The sequence below is a fragment of the Pongo abelii genome, chromosome 1 (assembly GCF_028885655.2).
Source record: "Pongo abelii isolate AG06213 chromosome 1, NHGRI_mPonAbe1-v2.0_pri, whole genome shotgun sequence".
NCBI classification, from domain to species: Eukaryota; Metazoa; Chordata; class Mammalia; order Primates; family Hominidae; genus Pongo; species Pongo abelii.
Genome location: NC_071985.2, coordinates 82,806,792 through 82,828,245, shown reverse-complemented (window position 1 = coordinate 82,828,245; position 21,454 = coordinate 82,806,792). Strand labels below are relative to the sequence as shown.

Below are 21,454 nucleotides of genomic sequence, written 5' to 3'. Positions count from 1 at the left end.
GCCTCCTGAGTAACTGGAATTACGGGCATGCGCCACCATGCTCAGCTAATTTTTGTATTTTTTTTAATAGAGATGGGGTTTCACCATTTTGGTCAGGCTGGTCTTGAACTCCTCACCTTATGATCTGCCCGCCTTGGCCTCCCAAAGTGCTGGGATTACAAGCATGAGCCACCATGCCCAGCCAATTTTATTTTATTTTTATTTTTATTTTTATTTTTTGGTGAGATAGAGTCTTGCTCTGTCACCTAGGCTGGAGTATAGTGGCACAATCTCAGCTCACTGCAACCTCCACCTCCCAGTCTCCTGCCTCAGCATCCCAAGTAGTGGAATTACAAGCATGTGCCACCACGCCCAGCTAATTTTTATATTTTTAGTAGAAACGAGGTTTCATCTTGTTTGTTGTTGGCCAGGTGGGTCTTGAACTCCTGACCTCAAGTGATCTGCCCGCCTCAGCTTCCCAAAGTGCTTGGATTACAGGCATGAGCCACCACACCTGGCTAAAAGTCAAAATTTTTTTTTTTAATGAAAAGTTTATAAATTAAATAAGTTACAGTGAGCTAAGGTTAACTTATTATTCAAGAAAGAAAAATATATTTTTATAAATTGAGTGTAGCCTAAGTGTACAGGCTTTCTCTGGTTGACACTAGTGTACAGTAATGTCTTAGGCCTTCATTCACATTCACTTACAACTCCTTCGCTGGCTCACCTATAGCAATTTCTAGTCCTGCAAGTCCCATTCATGGTAAGTGCCCTATACAGGTATACTATTTTTAATCTTTTATACTGTATTTTTACAGTATCTTTTCTATGTTTATGTATGTTTAAATATTCAAATACCGTTGTAGAAATACTTGCTAGAAATACAAATACCATTGTGTTACAATTGCCTACAGTATTCACACTAACATGCTGTATAGATTTGTAGCCTAGGAGCAATAGGCTGTGCCATATAGCCTAGGTGTATAGTAGGCTATACCATCTAGTTTTTTTGTAAGTATGTTCACACAGTGATGAAACCACCAAATGACACATTTCTTAGAACATAGCCCCATTGTTAAAAAAAGTATGACTATATACTTGGTTGTAAATCCAACAAAACATGTACAGGATGTGCATGCTGAGAACCACAAAATGCTGATGAGAGAAATCAAGGAAGATACAGAGTAAGGGAGAGATACATACTATATTCAGGGATTAGAAGGCTTAACGTAGGAAAGATCAGTTCTCCCCAAATTGATATACAGGTTTAATGCAATTTCTATCAAAATTCTCACAAACTTTTTTTCTAGACATGAACAAGATTATTCTAAAATTAATAGGAAATGCAAAGGAATTGAAATAGCTGAAAAATTTTTGAAGAAAAATAAAATGAGTCAGTTACCCCAATTTCAAGACTTATTATATAGCCACAGGAATCAAGCCTGAGAGTATTGGTGGAGGGATTAACACAGATCAATGGAACGGAATATTGAACCCAGAAATTGACCCAGAGTTGTATAGCCAACTTATTTGTGACTCAGGTACGAAAACAATTCAATGGAGTAAGGACAGTCTTTTTGACAAATGACTGAAGAAAAAAACAAAACAGGAACTCAACCTAAACTTCACATAAAAAACAAAACAGAAGAACATCTTCAGGATGCAGGATTTGATGAACAGTTTTTAAACGTGACACCAAACATACAGTCCATAAAAAATTGATGAATTGGCTTATCAAAATTAAAATATTTTGCTATATGCAAACCTCTGTTAAGAGGATGAAAAGACATGGTCCACAGTGGGAGAAAATATTTGCAAAGAACATATCTGATAAAGGACTCCTGTCTACAATGTATAAAGAACTTTCAAAATTCAACCCTAAGGAAACAATTCATTAGAAAATGAAATTTTTGGATTTTTTTAGAACACCTGTAATCCCAGAACTTTGGGAGGCTGAGGCAGGTGGATCACAAGGTCAGGAGTTCAAGACCAGCCTGGTCAAGATGGTGAAATCTCGTCTCTACTGAAAATACAAAAATATTAGCTGGGCATGGTGGCATGCACCTGTAATCCCAGCTTCTTGGGAGACTGAGGCAGAGAATTGCTTGAATCCAGGAGGCAGAGGTTGCAGTGAGCCGAGATTGCGCCCCTGCACTCCAGCCTGGGTGACAGAGCAAGACTCCATCTCAGAAAAAAAAAAAAAAAAAAAAGGAAAACTTCAAAAAAAAGAAATAGACATGTCACTGAAGAGGCTGTGCGGGGATGGCAAATAAGCACATAACAGGGTGTTGAGTATGGCTAGCCACTAGGGAAATGCAAATTAAGATCACCATGAGCTATCACTGCACACCTACTAGAACAGCTAAAATAAAAAATAGTGACAATACCAAATGCTAGTAGATTTGGAGAAGCAGATCTCTCTTACATTGTTTGTGGGAATGTAAAGTGTTATAGGTATTCTGAAAAATATCTGACAATTTCTTAAAAAATGAAACAGTTCAGGCATGGTGGTTCTCGCCTGTAATCCCAATACTTAGGAAGGCTGAGGTGGGAGGATGGCTTGAGCCTAGGAGATCCATACCATCCTGGGCAACACAGGGACACCCTGTCTCTACAAAAATAAAAATAAGCCAGGCATTGTGGTGTGCACTTGTGGTCCCAGCTACCTGGGAGGCTAAGGTGGGAGGATTGCTTGAGCTCAGGAGGTTGAGGCTGTAGTGAGCTATGATCACACCACTGAACTCCAGCCTGGGTGACAAAAGTGAGACCCTATCTCCAAAAAACAACAGCAAAATCCCTAAACCTAATACACATAGAGTTTGGATATTTGTCCCCACCCAGATCTCATGTCAAATTGTAATCCCCAGTGTCGGAGGTGGGGCCTGGTCGGAAGTGTGTAGATTATGAGGGTGGATCCCTCATAGCTTGGTGCGGTCTTCTTGATAGTGAGTTCTCACGGGATCTGGTTATTTTAAAGTGTACGGCAACCCCACTCCCCAATCTTTGTCTCTCTTGCTCCTGCTTTTGCCATATGGCATGCCTGCTCCTGCCTTCACCTTCTAGCATAATTGTAAGCCTCCTGAGATCTCCCCAAAAGCAGATGCTGCTATGTTTCCTATACAGCCTGTGGAACCTGAGCCAATTAAACCTCTTTTCTTATGCATTACCCAGACTCAGGCATTTCTTTATAGCAATGTAAGAATGGCCTAATACATACATATGCCCTGTGAGCTAGCGGTCTCACTTTTGTGCATTTATCCCAGAGAAATAAAAAATTATGTTCACATAAAAATGTGTATACAGATGTGCTTTACATATTATATATGAGTCCTGTATCAGAAATGTGCTTTGCAAATATGTTCCCCCAGTGTGGATTTGTCATCCTCTGTACCTCCTATGTACGAATGTTTACAGCAGGTTTATTTTAATAACCTAAAACTTAGAAACAGCCAAAAAGTCCCTCAGTAAGTAAATGCCTAACAAACAGTGGGACATTGCTGAGCATGGTGGCTCATGCCTATAATCCCGGCTACTTGGGAGACAGAAGTGGGATGATGGCTCTTGACCAGGAGTTCAAGACCAGCCTGAGCAACATAGTGAGAACTTATCTCTAAAAAAAATTGTTTTTTGTTTGTTTGTTTGTTTTTTAATTAGCCAGGTGTGGTGACATGCTGGTAGTCCCAGCTACTTGGGAAGCCGAGGTGGGATGATTGATTGAGCCAAGGAGTTCAAGGCTGCAGTGAGCTGTGATTATACTACAGCACTACAGTCTGGGCAACAGAGAGATACCCCATCTCTTAAAACAAACAAACAAACAAACAAACAAACAAAAACCTGGTTTCCATTTGTATAACATTACCAAAATGACCAGTTATAAAGGTGGATAGCAGATTAGTGGTTGTTAGCGATTAGAAATAGCAAGAGGGATAGGAGTTGGTGTGACTGTCATGGGGTAGCAGGATGGAATTCTTTGTGATGAAATAGTTCTGTATCTTGATTGCAATGATAGTTACATGAACCTGCTGCACATGTGACATTAAAATGACATAGAAGCATACTTTATATCAAGATCAATTGTTTGGATTTAATATAATAGTGTAGTTACATAAGACGTAACCAGTGGAGAAATTAATGAATGGTACATGGGACCCATCTTTGAAGATTCCTTTGCATTTCTAGTAATTTCAAAATAAAAAGTCAAAAACAAAAGAGAGGGATGTCATAGTTGCTATAGGATTTCAGAGGAAGAAATAGTTCCTTGATAACTAGGAGAATGAGGGAAGACCTGAGGCCATAGCTTTTGAATAGTTTTTATAGGATAGGTAGACTTTTCACGAAACAATACAGGGAAAAGAAGGGTATTTTAGACAGATTGAGGTTAATGTTTATGGAATGATGGCCACTGTATTATTATTATTAAGAAATGTTGGTAACATCTGATTAGTCTGAAGAACACTTTAATTAACTTAATGAGGAGGAATGTATCTTTAGATTTTATATCTGATATAGAACTCTGAGATATTTGTTACCCTTGTGGTGTCACACAGATTCTGGAAGCCTGAGTGTAACAGATAAAGAGAGAAAACATAAATTACCAGTATCAGAAATGAAACGGAACAGTTCAAAAAATGGATGGGAATAATCAAAGCTGCCTGGGTTTTAAACAAAACAAGGCTTATTTTTTCATGGATTTAAGAAATTGAATCAGAGAAGAACTCACATTTTATTTGTTGAAATAGGATAACTCTAATATTGTTTTTATTTTTTTGAGATGGAGTCTCACTCTGTCACCCAGGCTGGAGTGCAGTGGTGCAGTCTAGGCTCACTGCAACTTCTGCCTCCTAGGTTCAAGCAATTCTCGTGCCTCAGCCTCCTCAGTAGCTGGGACTATTGGCGCTCACTACCACACCTGACTAAATCCTTGTATTTTTAGTAGAGATGTGGTTTCACCATGTTGGCTAGGCTGGTCTTGAACTACTGACCTCAGGTGATCCTCCTGCCTTTGCCTCTCAAAGTGCTGGGATTACAGACATGAGCCACCGTGCCTGGCTAGAACTCTAATATTAGACAACAATGTCAAGACAAATTACTATATGGTCCTGTGTTAAAACTCTGTAGTGACCTTTTCTTTTTCTTCCTGGAATGTTCACAGTTTGTCATTACACCTTTTGGTGATTGCTTAATATTTCTGTTATTCAATTACAAGCCTTCTGAAGCTTGTCCTTGCCAAGACCAGCTCAGTCGTGGAGACCCTAACCCAGTGGTGCTAGAGGAATTAAAGACACACACACAGAAATATAGAGTGCGGAGTGGGAATCGGGGCTGACAGCCTTCAGAGCTAAGAGCCACGAACAGAGCTTTACCCACATATTTATTGACAGCAAGCCAGTAATAAGTATTTTTTCTATAGATTATAGATTAACTAAAACAGGAAACAAAGGGATGGGCTCTGGCTAGTTATCTGCAGCAGGAACATGTCCTTAAGGCACAGATCGCTCATGCTATTGTTTGTGGTTCAGGAATGCCTTAAGCAGTTGTCCATCCTGGGTGGGCCAGGTGTTCCTTGCCCTCATTCCGGTAAACCAACAACCTTCAGCACTGGCATCATAGCCATCACGAGCATGTCACAGTGCTGCAGAGATTTTGTTTATGGCCATTTTGGGGGCTTGTCTATGGCCAGATTTGGGGGCCTGTTCACAACATGTCCCCCCTTTTTGTTTTTGCAAGACGTTAAAAGCAAAGGTGGCTTTATCACAGTGAGCTACTTCTCGCAGGAGTCAGGATCTGCATCTGCAGACTATACACAGACAACACAGATTAAAGGCGCAATCATCATTGAAATCACAGAGTCTCCAAAAGTTTTTATGCATTTTAACGGGTTAATAGCTGCTAATCATTTGCAGCTCCTTCAAGCACTCCAGTTGCTGGCATTAAGGTCAGGTGTGCCTGGGATGCTTTAAATTTTGTTCTTTTAATTTTGCAATATCCAAAGACAAGTTTGTAGAGTGTCCTTCTAGATGCTTTTTTATTCTTTTCCAAATTTTGATCTTATTAAGAGCCATTAATAGTTTCCACAAATCCTTACGTTTAGCTCCTACAGTGGGCCATATCATTTGAGGTTGAGGTGCCACTAGACCGCCGTGTTTTCAGATAATAGGAACTCTTGCCGTACTTCTTACCATTTCTACCATTTGACCGTTTTGTTTAGACAAGCTGAACATAGTGTGGCCGTGGCAGCAGACTGAGAGGTGCAGTTCAAGCTAAACATCCCCTTAGGGGACCAATCAATAATGATTCCATAGGAATCTGCTCAGCACCTCTGCCTGTTCTGCAATGCAATCTTCCCAAACAAGTACATTCATTTTTTCTGACCAGGTCCAATCCTGTTTACAAATTTGTTTTTGAGGGCGGTATGCCTCAATTATAAGAGCAGATTTATTATGGTAAATACTTAGAGACCAGAAAGCATGTGTTAACTGTGTCATAAAGTGATTACATCCAGGCATTATTTGCCAGCCAAGATTGATAGCGAGGGGGTAGGCAACTAGTGGCCTTTCTCAAACAGATAGGCGGACGTTCAAATCCTAAACAAATATTCATAACAGTTCTTTTCTCATGTGAGTGAGATGGGCCTCTAACATCTGTAGCACTGAGCATCCAAGAGCTATCATTAGTGTATACCTCCACTGGGGAGTCCAGCCAAGTTATAGGCTGTAGAAGTGGTGGAAAAGGTAAATATGCCCAGTAAGTATAATTGTTCTTTGTGTCAGCCTTTGCTAAAGGAATACTCACAGCATTGGTGATCACCGCTATCATAGCTATCATTAGATTACTCATTGTGACTGGTTGTCCCGCTTTCCTCAGGTTTTCTTCCATCATCTGTGACAGCTTCTTGATCTGTCCCCAGGTAGGTGGCTGTATTTGATGGGTGTTGCTCGTGACAGTTGAGGTCCTCCTCAGTGTCAGTCTCAACATGGCTGCAACCGGGGAGTTTTTGGGATCCTCCCAAAACCTCTTCCTGGGTATCTGGCTCATAGTAAGGTTTCAGGTGTCTTGATGGTATCCAAATAGGCTGCTGGTTTTGGCCTGGAGAAACACAAGCATAACCTCTACCCCAAGTTATTATTTTACCTATTTCCCAACTTTTTGTTATCGGATCTCTCCACCAAACCAGTTGTTTTGCTTCTATCTTTGCAGCTGGTTTCTGTAGATGCTGTTTAGCTGCTGATAACATCTGGGCTTTAGGCAGGCTCAAAAAATTTAAAGTCAATAATGCTAGATTCAATTGCATATGTGGTGTCCCGTAGTTCCTGTTCACCCCCTTTTGCTTTTGCAACTGCTGTTTCAGGGAGAGATTCATTCTTTCTACTATGGCTTGTCCTTGAGAATTATATGGGATACCAGTAATGTGTTTAATATTCCATATAGAGAAAAATGTAGCTAGAGCTTGGCTAGTATAGCCTGGGGCATTGTCCCTTTTAATAGAAACTGGAATGCCCTTTACCGCGAAACACTGCAAAAGGTGACATTTAACACAAGCAGAAGACTCTCCTGATTGGCATGTAGCCCAGACAAAGTGAGAAAATGTATCTACACGTACGTGCACATAAGCTGGTCTCCCAAATGAGGGAATATGGGTGGTGACATCTATTTGCCAAAAAGAATTAGGTTCCAATCCTCGAGGATTAACTCCTCCTGTAAAAGATGAGGAATGCACCATTTGGCAAGTTGGGCATCGCTTGGTAATAGCTTTAGCTTCTTTCCAGGTAATGCTGTATCTGCATTTGAGACCAGAGGCATTAACGTGGGTTAAATTGTAAAAGTGTCTGGCATTAGATATTGCAGTAGCAACTAGGCAATCAGCCATTTGATTCCCTGCAGTCAAAGGTCCTGGAAGAGGTATATGAGCCCTAATGTGAGTTGATGTAAATAGGGTGCATTCTACTCCTAACTGCTGTTTGCAATTGGGTAAATAAAGTCATCAACTGCTCATCTGTTTGGAATCGTAGCTGAGCATTTTCAACTAACTGTGTAGAATGAACCACATATGAAGAATCGGAAATCACGTTAATAGGCATATCAAAAGCAGTCAATACCTCAATTACAGCTACAAGCTTTGCTTTTTGAGCTGAAGTATAGGGCATCTGGAAAACTTTACCTTTCAAGCCAGAATAAGAAGCTTTACCATTACTAGACCCATCTGTGAAGACGTTTTCAGCACGTTCAATTGGTTTAAATTTAGTTATTTTAGGGAGAATACAATTAGTTATTTTCAAAAATTGAAACAGTTTTCATTTTAGGAAAATGGTTATAGAAAATACCCACAAAGTCAGCTAAATGAGTTTGCCAAGTAAGACTATTTGTAAAAGCTTGTTGTATTTCTGCCTTTGTAAGAGGGACAATAATTTTTCCAGGATCATATCCATGTAATTTAACAATCTGAGTTCTCCCATTTCCTAGCATAGTAGCAATTTGATCCAAATAAGGAGTCAAAGTCCGTGAATTAGTATGTAGAAGAAAAAGCCACTTTACAAGATCTTGCTCTTGAACAATAACACCAGTAGGTGAATGCTGAGTTGAAAAAATTAGCAAATCTAGAGTTTTCTCTGGATCTATTCTATTTATTTGAGCCTTATATGCTTGCTTCTCAATTAGCTGTAACTCTGCCTCAGCCTCCTTTGTTAATTGCTGAGGGTTAGTGAGACTAGGATCTCCTCAAAGGATAGAAATTAGATTACTCATGGCATAGGTAGGAATGCCTAGAGCAGGTCATATCCAATTAATGTCCCCTAATAATTTTTGAAAGTCATTTAATGTTTTCAGTTGATTCCTATGTATGGTTACTTTCTGTGGCACAATGGTAGTGTCATTTACTGAGGTCACCAAGTAGGGGTAAGGAGTAGTAGTCTAAATTTTGTCAGGAGCTATAATTAAACCAGCATGAGAAATCAAATTTTGCAAGTGATCATAACATTGGAGTAATATTTCTCAAGTGGGGGCAGCACAAAGTATATCATCCATATAATGAATAATGTAACACTGGGAAAATTTTTTATGAGTAGGTTCAATTGCTTGCCCTACACAAGTCTGGCAAATTGTTGGACTGTTTAACATGCCTTGTGGCAACACTTTCCTATAAAAACACTTAGCAGGCTGCAGGTTGTTTACTGCAGGAATTGTAAATGCAAACTGTTCACAGTCCTGCTCAGCTGAGGGGATAGTAAAGAAACAGTCTTTTAAATCTATGACTATTAAAGGTGAATTTTTTGGAATCATAGCAGGAGAAGGCAATCCTGGCTGTAATGCCCCCATAGGTTGTATAACTGAATTAATGGCCCTAAGATCTGTCAACATTCTCCATTTACCTGATTTTTTCTTAATAACAAAGACTGGAGAATTCCAGGAGGAAAATGTTGGAGCTATGTGTCCTTTTTCTAATTGTTCAGTTACTAAGTCCTCTAAAGCCTCCAGTTTCTCTTTACTTAGCAGCCATTGTTCTATCCAAATTGGCTTATCTGTTAACCATTTTAAAGGTATAGGTTCTGGAGGCTTAACAATGGCCACCATCAAAAATGATACCCTAAACCTTGGCAGGAACTTTGTCTTTCTGCTTGAAGTGGTTCCTTCAAACCTTGCAGATTTTTTCCTAGTCCAATACCAGGGACATACCCCATTTCCTGCATCATATGTTGACTTTGAGGGCTATATAATTGTTCTGGAATTAGAACTTGTGCTCCCCATTGCTGTAATAAATCTCTCCCCAATAAATTTATAGGTACAGAAGTTATAATTGGTTGAATAGTCCCAGGTTGTCCATCGGGCCCTTCACAATGCAAAATATAACTACTTTGATATACTTCAGAGGCTTTACCAAGTCCAACTATGTTAAATTGAGCAGGTTGAATTGGCCACATGGACGGCCAGTGCTGTAGAGAAATGATTGAAATGTCCATTCTTGTATCTACCAAACATTTAAATTCTTTACCCTGAATAGTTATTTCACATGTAGGACGTTTATCAGTAATTTGATTCACCCAATAAGTTGCTTTGCCTTGTTTATTTGTGCTTCCAAATCCTCCTGTTTGTGTAGTTTCACTTTTCCCCATTCCCTCATATGACACAATCAGGAGCTGTGCTATATGCTCTCCTGGCTCTGCTTTCCAGGTAACAGAAGTAGATATAACAATTTTAATTTCCCCATTGTTATCTGAATCTATGACTTCTGTATGTACTTGCACTCCTTTTAAATTTAAACTAGACATACCTAGAAGTAATCCTACCATCCTCGCTGGCAAGGGTTGACAGACTCCTGTTGGCACTTTTTGCGGGGGTTCCCCAGGCAGAAGGCTCACAGCTTTTGGGCAGCATAAATCTACTGCAGCACTACCGGCTGTGGCGGGGGACAGGCATTGTACAGGGGTGAGGGAATGGCCTGAGCCGGAAATGCCCCGGTTTGGGCGCTACTTGCCGAGACCAGGTCGGTCGTGGAGACCCTAACCCAGCGGCACTAGAGGAATTAAAGACACACAGAAATATAGAGTGCGGAGTGAGGATCAGGGCTGACAGCCTTCAGAGCTGAGAGCCACAAACAAAGCTTTACCCACATATTTATTGACAGTAAGCCAGTGATAAGCATTGTTTCTATAGATTTAGATTAAAACGGGGAACAAAGGGATGGGCTCTGGCTGGTTATCTGCAGCAGGAACATGTCCTTAAGGCACAGATCAGTCATACTATTGTTTGTGGTTCAGGAACACCTTAAGCGATTTTCTGCACTAGGTGGGCCAAGTGTTCCTTGCCCTCATTCCGGTAAACCAACAACCTTCAGCATGGGCATCGTAGCCATCATGAGCATGTCACAGTGCTGCAGAGATTTTGTTTATGGCCATTTTGGGGGCCTGTCTATGGCCAGATTTGGGGGCCTATCTTCAACACGTTCTTGTCTTCCCAATTCCTATGCCTGTGCCTGAAAGCACTTAGTAAATACTTGTGGAATCCATTAATGATTGAAATCAATGACTTGGCAAAACACTTTAAACTAGAATGAAAGAAAGACAGTTACAGAAGTAAAGAAACAGTATGGTAAGATAGGATCATGTAGGATAGGCTAGACAGATAAGTTTAGTGAAATGGTAAAACTTTAATAGAGCTACACAAAGGTTTAAGCTTTTACAACCAAGAAATTCAGGATTGGATTTTGTAATAGATTTAGTTTTAAAGAATGCCAGATTGTTAGAGTGAACAGTAAATGAGCTATGTATATAACTGTAAAAAAGTAATATAGCACAGGTTAAAAGAGACCAGAAACATGTCATTTCAAACTGCTTTCTGGTGTAGTAGCTTTCTCGGTGAACCACCACTTAAATGACTTGATGAGATTAACTGACAGCCCATTCCTGTTTGATGCACTATCTGATTCCCTATAGCATGCTGAAGACTTACTCCATGGTATGTCTACCAGTTGAGTTGTAAAGTTATTAAGAACCATTTACTTGTTTGTGCTCCCAATACTGTTCATGCTAGTTGTACTAATTTTAATCACACTATTTATTTATTTATTTATTTATTTATTTACAGATGGAGTTTCTCTCTGTCACCCAGGCAGGAGTGCAGTCACGCAATCTCAGCTCAATGCAACCTCCGCCTCCTGGGTTCAAGCAATTCTCATGCCTCAGCCTACTGAGTAGTTGGGACTATAGGCGCATGCCATCACGCCTAGCTAATTTTTGCATTTTTAGTAGAGATGGGGTTTCACCATGTTGGCCAGGCTAGTCTTGAACTCCAGAGCTCAGGTGATCCACCTGCCTAGGCCTCCCGAAGTGTTGGGATTACAGGCGTTAGTCACTGCGCCCAGCCTAATTACACAATTTAAATAACTATATAAACCAAGGAAAAGAATAGAAAAAGAAAGATGATGTTTCTGTGAAAATTAAGTTAAATGCTTTGGAAAGATTTGATAAAGGGCAATTGCTAAAAAATACTGAATTAGATGTGTGCAAGAGAGCTATAAAATAGTAGGGATAAATTATTCTAAAAAAATAGAAAGAAAAGGATTGTGGACTCAGATTGCCTCATATGTCATATAATTCTTGCCCCAGTTTTAAAGCAGTGTTTTTTAATCTATGAGACATGAAGTCAATTTAATAGGTTGAAGTCAACAATTTTTTTAAAGAAATATTTTAGAACACATCGCAATACATTTATACCTGGAAAGAAGCATTGTTCTATGGAACTTTTCTTGAGTTTTTAGTATTTAGTCTATACATATATGTACAATGTAAAATGTGACTTTCAGTGAAAAACTTAAAAATCTTTTGAGTTTTTTATCCAAACTCTAAAAGAAAAGGCTTTGGCCCAAAAAAATTGGTGAATGAATGCGTATTTATATGCTTTGGGTTAAAATACAATCATTATGTACATGTGTTTATGATATTTAGGTTGACCATTTTGTTCAGCCAACCAACTACTGATCTCAGTCTCATGGGATAAGAATTTTTACATATTTTATTTTACTTGTCTTCCTCTCATGCCCTCCATATTGTGCCTGAGTCCCCAACCACCACTATACCTTGGCTGTCTGTTTAGTAGCTATGTGACCCTAAGGGTCATTAACTAGGCCTCAGTTTACTTTTTGTGAAGTAAGATTATTCTTCAGATTGCTTGTTATTTGGCAGTGCTTAATAGCCACGTTGATAAAGTACATTTCTTTCGTGGTATCTGCCCATCTAGATTTTTAGTAAATGATAGAAATTCCATTAAGTTATTCTAAAAGTTTTTTTTGTGGGGGGAGGGGACACTGAGAGCCCCATAATGCAACCTTAGAGGGTATCATTTACATAGTCTGTGATGTAGTTGACAAGAATGGTGGCATTGCCAATACCTATCACTTGATTCTGAGTCTCAAATTTTCAAGTCCTGGAATGTTGTTTAATATTTGGTGGGCATTAGTAAAATTATTTTAGGCTGTATGTGTGTGATGAGTTTTTTGTAAATTATTTGTAAATAATTATTGATAATGCTTGAGGCACTAAGTATTTTTATTACTGAGAATTGAAATATCATTAAGTGTTTTCTGTAAGTAAGTTAATAGGACACTAAATTATTGGTAGATTGGAAAAGAGATGAAGGTTGGAAAGGATATTGGTGTACTGTTGAGATTGCCTGGGGTGAAACCAGTGGCGCTAAAAGATGCAGACACCCCCCATGATATAGAAAGGAGGTAACAGGTAACAGTTGAGTCAGACATTTCTGCTTGTTCAACTAGTTATACGGTCAGTACAGAATAGAGGGGACAAATGGCTATTCATATAGAACATGACCAGGCTGGATGTTAATGATTTAGTAAGGTAGAGTATAGGCCGATCTCAGTTCACTCTCACATAAAAGGTGTGTTTTAAAACACTAGTTTGTGATTTAGTTGTCATTGCCCTCAATTTCATTTCTAATGATACCTACACTGGCCCATAAGATCATGAGTATAAAAATATTTTAATACTAGTAGTGTTGGCTGGGCATGGTGGCTCACTCCTGTAATCCCAGCACTTTGGGAGGCCAACGTGGGCGAATCACAAGGTCAGGAGTTCGAGACCAGCCTGGCCAACGTGGTGAAACCCGTCTCTACTAAAAATACAAAAATTAGCCTGACTTGGTGGCAGGCGCCTGTAATCCCAGCTACTCAGGAGGCTGAGGCAGGGGAATTGCTTGAAACCAGAAGGCAGAGGTTGCAGCAAGCTGAGATTGCGCCACTGCACTCCAGCATGGGCAAAAGAGCGAAACTCCATCTCAAAAAAAAAAAAAAAAAAAAACTAGTAGTGTTAACCATGAATTCTGGGTCCTGGAAGAGCGTTTGTCCCCTCTTTTAGAAAAAAAAAAAAAGGCCACATTTTAGGCATAATTGTGAAATACGTGAGTTTGAATTTGCCCTTTCAGCTCCTTTTTATACTTCCATATGTTACTACTATTTCCTATTATTACTATCTTCTATGAACCCTTTGCCCACACTACCCCACCCCCAATCCAGGTCCTCTAAACATCAGTTATTTTATTATTTATCGGCCTCTTCTCTAGTAGAAACAACCATTGCCTCACTAATCAACTCCTAAACTAGGTGTTAAATGAAAGCAGTGGGATTGGATTAATTCATGCTCAAGTGTGAATGACTGACAATCCCACAAACCTCTCAAAAATGGTTTTCCTTTGTACAAAGGGTGTTCTTTCTAGGTTAAGTTTTAGTCTAATTGATTCTTTGCTATTATTTCAGACAGATGACCAAGTGAAATGGACATTTGAACTTTGTGGGAAAAGCTGTTACCTTCTTCTTTTGGACATAAATGTGCCATGGTTGGGGAGTACAGGCAAGAGATGGTGACAATCCCTCTCCCAATCCATCTGTAGAGGTTTGGACAAACTCCTGGTGTTTAAACTTCCGCTCTAAAATTAGTAGGGTACCTAGGTCAAGGGTGGCAGAAAGGGACTTTTCTTGCCTTTCCTTCCCACTGTAGCAAAGTGAGCTTTTTTTTCTGGGTGAGCTGTGCAGTAGTAGAGGGGAAGGGGGTCCCACTCTAGATAGTAGCCTGTGTGGGCTGGTAAACTATAGCCTCCCTGCTACAGGTCTTGTGGGATTCTCTTAGCCTGAGGGGGAGGCTGTTTCACTAGAAAGGTGCTGCTCCTGTTGGGTACAGACACACTCCTTTGTCAGCAATGATTGTCTGGCTCCAAGTCATCCTTAGCTAATATATGAAAGACTGCACTGGCAGTAGAAAGGTAGTTTAGAGATGTTATTACATAAAGTAGAAAAGGGCAGATGGTAAGTTGCAGAAATATTCCATAATAAATGCAAACAATAAATTTTAAATTTCGTAAAGGCGGAAGAGGAGGGAAATAAACATTTATTGATATCTACTGTAATCTAGTCACATTCACCATTGCTTTTCATCTTTTCTCACCAAGAAGAATTTGTATAATCCAACATATTCTACCTTAAAAACTCATTTGAAATTTGTGTTCTCTTCTATAATGTATTCTTATTTTAATACAAAGTGGTGTGAAATATTAAATAAGATTGATGCTTTCAAAAGATGGACATGTTTATCCAGTGACTTGATGTCTGCCCTGGCACAACTGCATCACATTCCTCCAGTCCACACTCTTGTCTGAGAAGCATGAAAACATTTATCTCACAATAACCTCATGAAAGGGATATCATCATTTTATAGATGATAAAATTAAGGCTCGAAGAAGGAAGAAACTTAAACAGGTATTACAGGTACTAAATGGCTGTGTTAAGTTTCTCCCCCAAAGTCTCTCCTCATAAGCATTTTGTGATTCAGTAAAACAGAAAAACTAGTAATGCAGAGCGCTAATCCAAAAGTTTAAGGTTTTTGGTCCTCTGCTGACTTGCAAGGGAATCTTTTTAAAGGCCCCTTATTAAAATCTGTCTTTCATTTCCTCATATGCATGTTGAGTTTAATTTCAACCATAATGTTGGGAAAAGGTGCGTACATATTTTAGAAGTCAGGCATTTGATATTCTTGAAGACTAGTTCTAAATAAAAAGTTATTAATGGGATGACACCTTTGAGAACTCTCCTCAAATCTAGTGCACTCTTCTGTGTATCTGTACACACCTGACTTTTAAACACAATGTCTTTGCTGCCATTTACTGGTTTCTTCACTACACTGAAAACAAACCATTCAGTCTGCTGCTTTACCACCTCTCAGCAATTCCCTACGTGTTTAACTCATCCATAATGCATAGGAATGGCCAAGAGCACAGATTCTGATATCAGAAAATTCTAGTTTTAAATCCTGATTCTGAATTACTAGTGTGACATTGGATAAAGTGTTTTAGTTCTCGGTGCCTCTGTTTCCTTACTTTAATAATATTTAAGGAAAGAAAGGGGTAATAATGCTTATTACTCCATGGAGGTTTTGTAAATCTTCTCCTGAATTGTCTGTGATGATTAGGCTGTTGTCATTGTAATGCCTGAAAAATTTTGGGTTGACGACTTACCTTGTAAATGTACTTTAAAATGAATAAACATACAGTTTAGTAAGGATTATATATATGTATGTATGTTCATTAAGTGAAATATACTTGGGAATACCAAGTAATTCCACAATTTACATGGCCCACCCTTTGACAATAGAGATTCTAAGTAACAAACTGTCTTCTTTCTACTTGAGATTTATTTTCATGGGGGAAGGATACTGCATAATATGTAGCATTCAACTAATCTATTCTGTTAATTTGGTAGTATAAACAGATTTGTAGATAATGAATTTCTATACTCTTTAAGATACTTTATACACCTTGCGTTGCTTCTGGGTTTACTATTGCCTCGTCTTAAAGTGGGACTTTCTCTTGACGGAAGTGTGTTAAGAATTGGAAAATTCCCTATCAATAGACTAGCACCATCTTGACAGCCTTGTGTTCTGCTTCTACCTTGCTAATTGTTTCCTTGGGATTATTTGGATTGTGTAGAAAGCTTTTTGCAAATCCTCTTATTACTGAAGTCATTGTTGCCAGCAGGAATAAGATTAAAGGTGCTTAAGTCTGTAGGGTTGTTTCTAATTTGTACGTGTCGTTTCAGTGGCATTTTAACAGAACTTTGTCTCCTGTACCTCCCTTCTCCCTTGGTACTATCTCCAGTTAGGTCCAAGAAGCCAGGCCATTGGAAGAAGTCTCATTTTATTCTCCTAATTATTATGCTGGCACTCAGGAGATAATTTTTCCCTTCATGCACTGCCAATTAATATGCAAATAGCCTGATAAATATTTATGCAACGATTTAAATTATGCAGGGAGTGCTTTCAGTATATTCTGTAAATGAATTGTTCATGGACTTCAAAGTGCTGGCTGCTGTGCTAACGAGGAGAGATTTGCATAAGGCCCTAATCACGCGCATACTGATTAAGCTTCATTATGGAAACTGCCAGCTGCAATCTTTGTTTCTATTTTATTACAAAAAGAGGAACTTTTTCATGCTTCAGTTGCCTTGACAATGTCAGTCCTAGCTGGTAGGAGAGACTAAAACTCCTCTGAGCAACTGAAGTTTCCTTATTCAGTTGAAGATTGCTATGGTGTAACAGAAGTTGTATTTTGCTTTTCCCCTTAATCCACTTTCCACCCTACGTAACCCCCCTCTTTTCTCTTAAGAACATACTGTAGATTTGTTAGAAATAGTAGTACCTTCTTTCCCCACCCCAAACTGCTACCTGTTTCTTCCTTGTTTGGACTCTGCTCCTCTAGAAGATTTCACAGCAATGCTGGACTGCAGTGACTATGTTCTAGGTGGGTACCAGCACAGTTCTTTTCTTAGAAGCTTTAATATGGAAATAGAGTGTGTCGGGTTGACTATGCATAAATGCTTAATCGCATATGCAGCCTGTGTTGGGGGAGGGGGAGAGTTGGACTGAGCAGGGAAGGAGGAAAGCATTTGCAAAGCACAAGCTTACTTGAATTTGCAGTAGGTCCCTCCCTGTGACTAGCTCTTCTGATTCAGAGGGTATCGTTAGTAAATACAGTGAATTAGAGTTCAGCTTGAATAAATATTTTTGGTTTTTGGAAATTCCTATTGAGAACATTTCATGTAGTTATAAAAACATCTTAAATCTGAAACAAGGCATAACTGTACATAGATAATATATACATATTAATACAAATGTTTTTCATACCTAATGAGAACGTCTTATACAAAAACCAAAATGTTCAGTGAAAAATAAGGTTGAGTCACAATGCAGAATAGTTTTTATAAATGTTAATAAAGAGGGTAATTGTACTGGTTGCTGCAATAGATCTGTTGATCGATTTCCAGATTTTAGAAACTATTAACTTTTCAAATTTTTGCTAGGATTAGTCCTCTTTTTAATTTTTTTAAAATCAACTATATACTCTAGATAACCACAACTTTAAATGTTGGAAAACCTTTTTAGAGTTTTCTCTATAGAACAGCAAGCTTTTTGGAGTGGAAGATGTCCAGCTTAAATTTGTTAAAACCATCTTTGGTGATGAAGATTTCAGATAAATCAAGGCACTTTGATTTTTAGATATATGGTGGCTAATGGTAGTCATATTTTGTGTGGAGTTCTGTCTGTTTATATGCAGCATTATTGAGACTTTTTTTAGTTACTCTAGTCACCTGGAAAATTAAATTATATGAACTCCAGGACTTGGATATCTTACATTTAAAACTTTTGCAAATGACTTTTTTCCTATTTTGTCATTTTCTGCACTTGAAAATTGAAGCTGCTCCTGTCACCTTCATAGTTGCCAAAGATAAAGTAAAATGATACTTCTGAAAGTGTTTGAATTCTTGTGCAGAAGGCATGGCCTAAACCCAGGGTAACAGTATCTGCCCAGCACAGTAAAAGCCACTATGTAAAGGGTGAATGACAGAAACAACAAATTTATATCAGGAATTCAATCTTGTATTTACTCTTTGTCATTTATTTAGTTGGCAATTCAAAAAAAGGAAAGAAAAATACCTTTTTGGAATATTTTTAACACATCATTTTAGAATTATAAATTACAGCTCTTACTTTCAGTTAATAGTAAATATTATTTAAACAGTCTTCCCATTGTGCAATTTTATTTTTGTGTGTATGTGAAGTAATGTTTTATTTTTTTGTGTGAGATAATTTTGTTAAATGCTTTTGAAGCTCTTGACAGTTCAGTAGAAGAATCTGAGAAGATTCACTTAAAATACCTGTGACATAGTCTTTGTAGATGGGAAAATTAGAATATGAATTGTACAAAGTCAGGCGCATGACTTGTTAAGAATTATGCTTATTTCTGCGGTGCCTACATATGTGAGAAAACTGTTACTCTTTTTATGAATGTTAACTGATTGATCATTTTTTCCACTTTCCTTTAAAATTCATTTAAAGGAAGCATGGAGCAGTATGTATGCTAATGGTATATTCTATTACATTTGTTGTGATCTCTGTTGACTTTCATGAGATTTTGGTTGTCATTCAGAAAGCTGATTTTTCACTAAGTTGTACACCTGTTCCTTTCAAACCTTAGTATGCTTTCAGATGATATTTAAATTTCTCTGGACAGTGAGAAGAAGGAAGTTGTAGAACTGCCCTCATTTATGACCACAAACATATGAATTTTAACCCTTTGAACATCAGAAGACCAAACCAAAGTTATGACAGAACTGCCTAAGCCCATAAGACAAGCATCAGTTACAGAAACTTACTGTATTAGAAAAGCTATTACACATCTTCTTGTTGGAAATGAAACTTATAAAAGAAAGACTCCTGATTTTTTTTCTCATCTGTTATGCATGGGGATAATTCGACTGTAAAGAACATGGTTGAGAATTCTATCTAGTGATTGTTTTGATTTTCTAGTTAGATGTTTAAGCAGATGACAAAATGTGCTCTTTGGTCAAAAACACAGTATAGTTTAAACATTTGTTCTCTGTTAATAACTAAAGTTAAATGGTTCTTAACTTATTTAACCACTAAATAAGTTAATGTAGGTAAAGGCAGAACTTATTTGACAGTAAACTTGTTTGATTATAAATATTCTAAGTTTTGAGTTTACAGTAGTAGAATACGAGATATATTTATGTATATTCCGTTTCTTACCCTTTCGAAGAGTTAGAAGAAAAGCAGAGTTCTTGTCTCTTCTCTTAATGTATTTTCTGGGATACCTAATATTGCTTGATGAAAACATTTTACTGTGGAAATAAACCTTCATTAAATAGATAACTCAGAAATGATAAACTCAAATTAGCAGTTTCATTTAGGATATTGAGGTAGTATTACTTTAAGTGGGTGTGGTTGTAATGCAGTTTTGAAATTATTAGCTATATCTGTTATGCCTTATGGTACAACTTCTTGTGCTGCTTTATAGTTGAGGTATGAATTTAATATGTTCTCACTTTGACTTGTTTAGTTTGGTTGGGGAGGGGAGTAAATTTGGAGATAATTTATCTTAGATGTGTTTTCTTTTAGTTCATAGGTTGAGTTACTGTCCCATCTATTATCAAGATTACCAGTGGGTTGTTTTGGTTGTAATGAATGAATATCATTGCATATAGAAAAAGATACTTTGTTTGGGAATAACATTTTATTTTGTGAGGTGCTTCCCCCCTTTCCAGTTTTACTTCATGTTAAAAGCATTTATTCCTTTTACATATCAGACTTTCTAATTTTTTTCAGGTTACAGTTCTGCTGACTTTCTTTAAAGAATCTTAAAATTCTTTAAAAAGACAGTTTATTTGTGAATCCCTTCAGGGTCTGGGGAATTTTGAATTTCTTCCAGATGACCTTTTATTACAATTTCTAGTATTTTAGCCAGACATGTATACACTGGGTCTTCTTAAACTATATGACTATAACATTAGTTAACCCTTTTTTCTGCCACAGTTTTGCCTCCTCAATCCCATCTCCATCCCCAGTTTTTTAAAAACCTTATTCGCCTCTGATTTATTGCAGACTCAAGAATGAACAATCCGTCAGAAACCAGTAAACCATCTATGGAGAGTGGAGATGGCAACACAGGTAAGAGTTTTCTGATCTAGCTTTTTAATTAACTCTAGTAGAGCACAAAGAAGAAAATTTCCATGTAACTAGGACTTGTATTTGGCAAATACAGACCAATTTGAGTATTGAGTTGTCAAATATGATTCAGTCCTTTAGGAACTGGGAGGGATTATGTTTGTTTAAGATTACTTAACTTTCTTCTGCAGGCAGCTTCGTTGTTTTGCTTCTGTCTATCAGACAAACCATGCAGAAGTTAGGAAAACTGTTCTTTGGGTCAGATAGTTTTGGGTATGAAATATGGGTTTACCACTTACTAGCTATGTGACTTTAGGCAATTTCCCCAGTCTTTTTGAGACTTAATTTATTCGATTACAAAATGAGGATAATATATTTCAGGTTATTGTATTAAAGGGGATAATATATGTGTCATGTTAAGCAAAATGCCAGCTACACAGTAACCATTCAGTAAAATGTTATTTTTCTTACAGATGTTAATCAAAATAGTAAATTTTATCTGCCCTACCTTTGATATAAATTATATTGAAAGTTATGATAGTAAGTAGTTATAAACACATACCCATTTCTAATACATTCTTTCATTTGGTAATTTAAAAAAATTGTACTTCATTAAACCTTTTATCAAGAGAAAATTATCATATAAATGAGAATACTGAGGCCCCATGAGAGAAAGGTAAATCTGTAAAGGATGGTTTGTCTCCACGGCTCATACTCTTGAGTCTGTATATTGCTTAGAGGATGTAAGACTATGTATCTTTATCATCTGCCAGATGGTACAGGGACTTCCCTGGTTTCTGGTAAAGGCATAAATCAAAATATGAAACCAAATAAGACAGTTATAGGCAAGGATGAACAGAAAGTACTTGCTTCTAAAAACTAGGTTTTTCACTTGCAGAGAGGGATCCCTTTTGACTTATCATTTTAAAAATGCTTAACTATGGGCAATGGTAAGAATGAGA

The 21,454-nt window shown here is 37.9% G+C and overlaps 1 protein-coding gene across 4 annotated transcripts in view; it reads left to right on the top strand.

Moving 5' to 3' along the window:
• Positions 1-21,454, top strand: part of POU2F1 (POU class 2 homeobox 1) — a 208,078-nt gene that overhangs the window by 93,213 nt on the left and 93,411 nt on the right. For 3 of the 4 annotated variants that reach the window (XM_024250012.3, XM_054526023.2, XM_054526041.2), the window contains exon 2: positions 20,430-20,495. In XM_024250012.3, coding sequence (XP_024105780.1) covers positions 20,430-20,495 — 66 coding nt within the window. Of the gene's footprint in view, positions 1-16,998; positions 17,272-20,429; positions 20,496-21,454 lie in introns of those variants that run through there. The other variant, XM_054526030.2, reaches the window with a different exon arrangement.